General features: G+C 32.6%; 1 protein-coding gene across 1 annotated transcript; it reads right to left on the bottom strand.

Annotated features, from left to right (window-relative positions):
* Nucleotides 1-677: 677 nt before the first annotated feature.
* LOC118057751 (uncharacterized) lies at nucleotides 678-6546 on the bottom strand. The gene is made up of 6 exons (XM_035070424.2): nucleotides 6315-6546; nucleotides 3667-4187; nucleotides 3263-3455; nucleotides 1722-1786; nucleotides 1347-1557; nucleotides 678-1248 (listed from the first exon to the last, which is right to left on the bottom strand). Exons 1-6 carry the CDS (start codon nucleotides 6423-6425, stop codon nucleotides 883-885), a joined length of 1467 nt encoding a protein of 488 aa, XP_034926315.1. The 5' UTR covers nucleotides 6426-6546; the 3' UTR covers nucleotides 678-882.
* Between the last annotated feature and the right edge of the window lie 385 nt (nucleotides 6547-6931).

Raw genomic sequence — 6931 nt, 5'->3', positions numbered from 1 at the left:
ATAAATCTCAAAATTAACCTTATAATGTATCCACATCTCTCTTCAAAATATACTAAAAAAATAACTACTCCTATAACGCGGGCCTGGCCTGTTTTGCATTGTTTCCTCTTTCGAGAAATAGAATAAACCATAGAGAAGTGGGAAAAAAACACTTCTATCCTCTATAAGCCATATCAGGAAAGACCGCGCCACCTGGGCTGGCTCACGAAGGCCTTGCCAGTTGCCTGAGATCAGGAATCGGAGTGTGGAAGTCTGGAAGAGGAAAGATAAAAAAGGGCGATTTTATAATCTTTAAGTTTCCCAATAAGGAAAAATAGAATCTTATACACGACGCTTTATCTAAATGGTCGCATAATCTAAATGGTTGCACAACACCATGGTTTTTTTTTTTTTTTTTTTTTTTTAATATAAGTATCCAAATTAGTTTATGTGTATCTTAACTAATCTCACATATCTTGAAATTAACGACTATGTAAGTCTTCAGTAACCCTGAAATTTGTGAAACTCGAATCGGTGACCTTTAATAAATAAATTTAGAATCTGACCAATTGAGCTATGTTCTTTAGAATTATATTATTACTTTATTTAGGATGAGTTATGGGTGAGTATCTGAATAATTCAGATAAAAAAGATATATAATTTCAAGATTTTTTTGATTTTTTTAAGCCAATTAAATATCGTATAGGAAAATCCAAGATTATTAGAAGTTAACTTCATACATTGTCAGATTCCTTCGATTCTTTCAAGAAATATAACTTAATTATTAAAGGAGCTTCTCTACCTCCCAGCAAGATGGATATCCTACAAAAATACAAGGAAAAAACAACATGGAATGACTCCATGCTATATTTCTATTTGCTCCCTTTAAGGGAGGAGAGGCTTCTACTGTTTCTTATTTAAATTTTCCCAGTATTCATCCCCCCACATCTCCACCTGCCTCCTCACATTCTCCTTCCTCTGGAATAAATCTTGAAGGTTGTGAGCATCATAAGGAGGAGGCGCCGTGCATGGAACAAGGGCATCACCGGGAGACTTCACCACCGATTCCAAAATGAACATTTTCCATAAACCACCCAGAGAACTTGCCGTAGATTCAGAACTGACCTCGACGGCGCCTGCCGGTATTTTTGGCTTGAATCTCAGGAGTTTTGCATACTCCTTGAACAAATGAAACATATACTCGTACACATATTCCATCTTCAGGTTTTCCTGAATAAACTTGCTTCCTGCCTTCCCAATGGCCTGTGCCTGTAATTAATCAAATTAAAGGACCGATCAATTGATTCCTGCTGGTTTTCAAGAATAAATAGAAATTATTAGAGGGCGTCTTGCATGCATATACATACATCAACTGAGTGGTTGTTGCCCCATTCTACAGCAAACTTGATATCTTTGCACTTGTTGCTAGCCCTAACGGGCCAGTAGTGCTGCATTGGCTCCATGCTTCTACTGAAGAAATCGTAGTACTCGGGCTTTATGAGCAAGGCCATGGAATCGCATGCTAAGATATACTTCTCACTTACTGACCATGAATTCCCTTCTATATAAATTTTGTATCTTCACCAAAAGCGGTACACAAACCGAATATAAATTCCATCATTAAAAGAAGCAGTAGTGATTAATTTTTTAATGATAAAAAAATTAGTAGTGATCTTGAGAAGGATTAGAAAATAAATAAATAAATACGAGAACAGTGTAAAAAAAGAGAGTTTGAGACATACCTGTGGGTGCATTGGTCTTCTAGTTTTGAATGTTTATACCCTTGCTCCCTTTCTTTACCCCAGTTCTGAACACAACTAACGGGATTTTATACAATTATTTCGGGAAATTAAATTGTGATGACAATTAAAGACATAATCAAACTGAAATTAATGAGTCGAATGACCAAGAAAACTTCTAAGAAGAAATCCTTTGTGGAATATATGAATCTGTACTTGTTGAACTAAAATTTACTTCTTGTTTGCAATTGATCTCTACCAGTCAATTCCCTCCGCTATATATGCCGAGGGTAGAATTCTGAATTATTTTTAAATATAAAAATAATAATAATGCTACTAGTATGTATCATAAGAATGAGCTTGACATGTGCATCTATCCAGATAAAACTAAGGTGCACTTTGTTCTAGAAATCAAGGCTCACATGCTTCGTTTCTAATTTTTTTTTAATGGGGTGGACTATAGTATTTTAAAAAAGTAGTAGATAATATGTCATTTGCCTGTCATTTTGTTGAGGCATCAAAGGAATTTTTGGTCATTGAAAAATTAGAATTCAAGTTTTTAGAACCTAAAATCTAGATTTTAATCCCTTTTCATATGAAAACATGAAAAAGAAAGAAACACATCATGAACCTCTCTATAACCCTATTTCTAAAAAACAAACGCATTCTAATTAATCTAAAAACTTAAAATCTAATCAATAAAAAAAACTTTATGATATATTGTTTTTTATTCAAAAGGTGAAAACTATCTCCATTAAGTTCATGTCTTGAAAACAAATTCATAAACACAAAAATCAAAGTTATTCCAACCACTTGAAAGCTTTCTCTCTCCTCAAAATATTTTGATAACTTTCTTTATCCTTTCTCAAAATTTAGTAGATGGAACGCAAAACAAATAAAGTTTGGGATAAAGAAGAAAAATCCAAAAAGAGAAGGGACTAGAATAAAAATAAAACTGAGGGATTAAAGTGTAGATTTAAGCACCTTTTGAATAATAAACATTGAAAAAGTTGTCAATTATTGGCAATGTCAAATTTAATTCCGGTTTTTTTATTTTTTCTTCTAAAACATTTTAAAACCTTTCTCATGCAAAATCATGCAAAATCGCCTGAAATTATATCCTGGAACAATTTCCAACACCCAGGGTATGTGTAAAAATGAAAGCTGAAGAAAACAAAAAAAATCTAGGATAAAATAAAAATTAAAGACTAAATTGAATGAATTCATAGCTCGAAGATAAAGAAAAAACCAGAGGGACCAAGAAGAAAATCAAGCACATGTACAATGCTTATGAATAAGAAATTTGAGAGCATGAACAAGACACAACTACGTAAAATGCCTTCCTGCTTTAGTGGTTTTTTTTTTTTTTTTTTTTTTTTTTTTTTGTTAATGTTAAATATTGGGTTTAGTCTACTTAAATAAGTTTACACAATAATTTTCCTATTTCATAACTAGAAGCACATTATATGTTCTTCTATTAGTTTTTGTGAATTAAAAACCTTCCAATCGGCTAAATTCATAGGGCTATGGCCAAGAAAACTTGCCTGTTCATAGAGGCGAGCAAGCCAGTCATATTTGTCCGAGACATTGCACTTCATAAGGTCTTCCCTATTTGGAGAGACATGGGGATTACCCCTCCAATAAGCATATGGTTCCCTGTCCTGCCACTTAATCCTCTTATTGCCCCCAACCATTCCTTCTAGCATAATTTTCCAAGGTTTTATATTGGTCTCGGCCCTGCCATAAACATAAAAATGAAGGTCAATTTCCAAAAAAGCTTTCCAGGAAAAAATCTATATATTTAGGGAAGAAAATTTCTAAATGATCCAATTATTGAATCTTTGGAATAATTCGTGCATGGTATGTTGACATTCCATGTGCCTCTCGGTCACGGTTGTCCAACGGTGCTTGGAGAGATGTGAAGAGCAGAGCATGTTTAAAGCCTCACCAGCCCCAGAATGTCCAGTCAGGGAAGACGATATTCAACGCTGTGCTGTGTCCACAATATTGAAATAGCACTGCGGGCGGCGTGGCATCGGAGCCCTGGATATCATGTTTCTGTATCACAGTCTTATCTCCGCATCGAAACATCAGCTCCAGGTCTGGTATCTTTCCAGGGTACAAGTTGAGAAGTTGCAAAATACCCCATATTGTGAACACATCTCTTGTTTGATAGGGCTTGCTGTATTGCTCCACATAAGCCTTGCCCTCAACAATCACCAGTCTAAAATGTGCATGTTTCTTAGCTCTTTCTAGCATGTCCCTTGAGATTCCCGTATCCTTCCACGGCCGTAGATCCTCGTGGATCCATCGGAAAAAACCTGGACATGCCATGGCTGATGTTTCGTTGGCTCCAACGCATGATGTGGTTGTGCTTTGATTGGAACAATTGAGTGAAAACTCGGTCGACGTCCATGGTCTTCCGGTAAAACGATTTCGCAGACTGAGAGGCACGGCAACTATAACAGACTGAAAATCAAAGAAAGATGAATGTGTAAAGTACATTTGTAATAATTCAAACCGAAAACTAAAGCAATTACCATATGATTATTACAAATGTGTAAAGTACATTTGTAATAATCAAAGAAAGATCTGAGGTTTAATCTCGTTCATTATAAGATTTATTTGCTCATAAATATTTCTGAACTTTTTTATTCAGGAGTCCACACCAAGAAGAATTTATTAAATTCATCCTAATGCACTAGTCTGGTATGGAATACATTCTTAAGATAGTTCATGAATGAAAATTTTTTATTATTATTAATTATGAATGTTCAGGTCAGCTTGCTTGCATTTCAATTAATCTTATCGGTCCTGAAGTTAACAAACATGTAAATATCAAATAGTTCTGAGATTTGTGAGACTCGAACTGATGATAAAATAAAATTTAATGTTAATCAATATGTAAGCTGGTATATAAACATCTTTTTCTATAAAAAATAAATAATTAAAAAAAAACACATAGAAAAAATATTTTTATAAAATTAACTCCATCCCGCCTCTTGTTGGCCTAACTCTTTTCTAATCACTAATCAAAAAAATTAAAAACAAAAGGAATCTGTTTTATAAGCTCAATTATTTGTATTATAAATTAAAGTCTTATTTATTATATACATACGAAAATTGTACCATGCATAAACATGCCAAATTAAGAATGAAATGCGGTCAAGTGTGAGAAATTAGGAATGTTGTACAAATTAAACATTGATTTGGATTTTATACCAAGTCACATTTTTTTTATAAAAAAAAATTGATTACATTTTATTTTTTTTTTATCATAAGAGAGGTTATGTTGTGCAAAAACCACACAATTGACCGACAAAATTTACTTCATAAAAAGCTTCACTATCAAATATAAGAATTATTTACCAGTAATCAATCATTCATACAAATATTTCACTATCTAAAATCCAATTACATAAAAAAAAAACGGTACTTCTTTCATTAATAAAATACTTCAATTAAGTCCAGCTCTAAGAAATGTTTTTTTTTTTTAAAATAAAATATGTGAGCACATTCCATTCTTATTTGATATATGTAATTGAATTCTATTCTATATTGCAAGACTATATTAATACACCATATAATTATCAATCTAACCCAAACCACTTCACCAATTTTATAACATGGATGCCAATAAGTTACAAGGCTCATGCCAAACTATTCATTTGATTCCAAAACATGACATGATGATGATTTCATATGTTCTTAAAAGAAAAAAGAAAGGTGTTGAGATTAGAAAGTAGATTAGTATTCAAAGATAGGTTATTATATTGATGCGGTTCGCCTTGCAAATTAAAACTAAAAATTTAAAGTATTTGGGTAAGAATCTGACACAACTAAATATAAACTTGACTTAGTCAAATCATGTAGATGATTTAATATATGTTTTTATAGACTATTAAGATAGGTCTAAGTTTGAGAGAAGATTTGATTGCCTCAGATTAGATTAACACCTTAAAACAACAATAACAAGATATTTGATCATTTGATTGGGCTCATATTTTTTTAGGTAATTTTATGCATAGTTTTTGTATAAAAAATAACTTGACCACATATTGGACCATTAAATCTCTCACAATTAGGAGTAGAAGTTGTTGTTTGGATCGATTTTGTTATTTTTCTTAGGTTTTTTTGATTTATTAACTTGGATTTTGTTTTAATTTTCTTTAGGCTTTCAAACTTTTAGTTGATTTCTAATAGAAGTAGGGTTTTCTTATCTATTTAAAGGTCTTATAAATGTTTTGAGGAGAATAGAAAATAAACTACGAATTTAAAGTTTACATTTGTAATTAACTTTTTTTCCCTCATCAAATCTTTCTTTGTTTTTTGTGTTGTTTTTGTCCTCATATTAGCTTATGTTTGCATCACACACATACACAGGAAAAAGAAATAAAAAGGAGGAAAAATACAACCTGTAAAATATCTCCATAAAGGAGTTATAGGTTGAAAGCTAATCCCCTCCACTAAGAGACATCTAATAGGACTGGTTATCATATTTTTTTTCATTCCAAAAACACGAGATGATATTTATATGTGTTAAATTCATAAGAGAGATGAGGACAGAGCAGGTGGAAAATGGACTGAGAAACTCACAACGTCAATCCAAAAACACAAAGCACCGGCAAGGAGGATGATGAAGAAAAGAAGTAGAATTGTTGAAGCTGATGATCTCTTCATGGCTCGGAAAGTATTTATAAAAATCATCCTCTTCTCTATTTCTTGCAAACGACGAAGTGTATCACCATAAAAATTCAGTAGATGTAAGTTTTTTCTCTCCTCGGCTCTGACGAGCAACAGCCATTCCCCCCCATGGATATTGATGTCACGTTGTTATTGCGTCTTATATTGTGCCAGGCAATTGTCGGGTAATAAATGAAAGATGTGTGGTTCAAATTTAAAAGTATTTTCTGATTAGAAACGGCAGACATTTCCTCGTAGATCAGTTTGGCTCCCAATCTAAAAATAATTAAAAAGTACACAATACCTATGAGTTTTCTAGGGTGTTTAGGAGTGTGGTAGTTGTTGTTTTTCAAATAGCTTTTCGTACCGAAAAGCATGTCAATAATATTTTTTTATTTTTTAAAAATTATTTTTGATATTAACACATCAAAACGATCCAAAAAGTACAAATCACACTCAATTTTAGCAAAAAAAAATTCAAAATTTGTCAAAAAGCTGGTTGAAACTCAGCCCCAAATGGGCCAATTCGT

Source organism: Populus alba, chromosome 2 (genome assembly GCF_005239225.2).
Source record: "Populus alba chromosome 2, ASM523922v2, whole genome shotgun sequence".
NCBI classification, from domain to species: domain Eukaryota; kingdom Viridiplantae; phylum Streptophyta; class Magnoliopsida; order Malpighiales; family Salicaceae; genus Populus; species Populus alba.
The sequence above is the reverse complement of the archived record's forward strand: the minus strand, read 5'-3'. Positions and strand labels throughout refer to the sequence as shown.

Excerpts from the sequence above, each read along its gene's own strand:
- LOC118057751 (XM_035070424.2), bottom strand. The coding sequence starts at position 6,425 with ATGATTTTTATAAATACTTTCCGAGCCATGAAGAGATCATCAGCTTCA. Across the intron at positions 1,787-3,262 it reads TTGCTCGCCTCTATGAACAG|AACTGGGGTAAAGAAAGGGA; the intron begins GCAAGTTTTCTT and ends AGTTGTGTTCAG. Across the intron at positions 1,249-1,346 it reads GCAACAACCACTCAGTTGAT|GCACAGGCCATTGGGAAGGC; the intron begins GTATGTATATGC and ends GATTAATTACAG.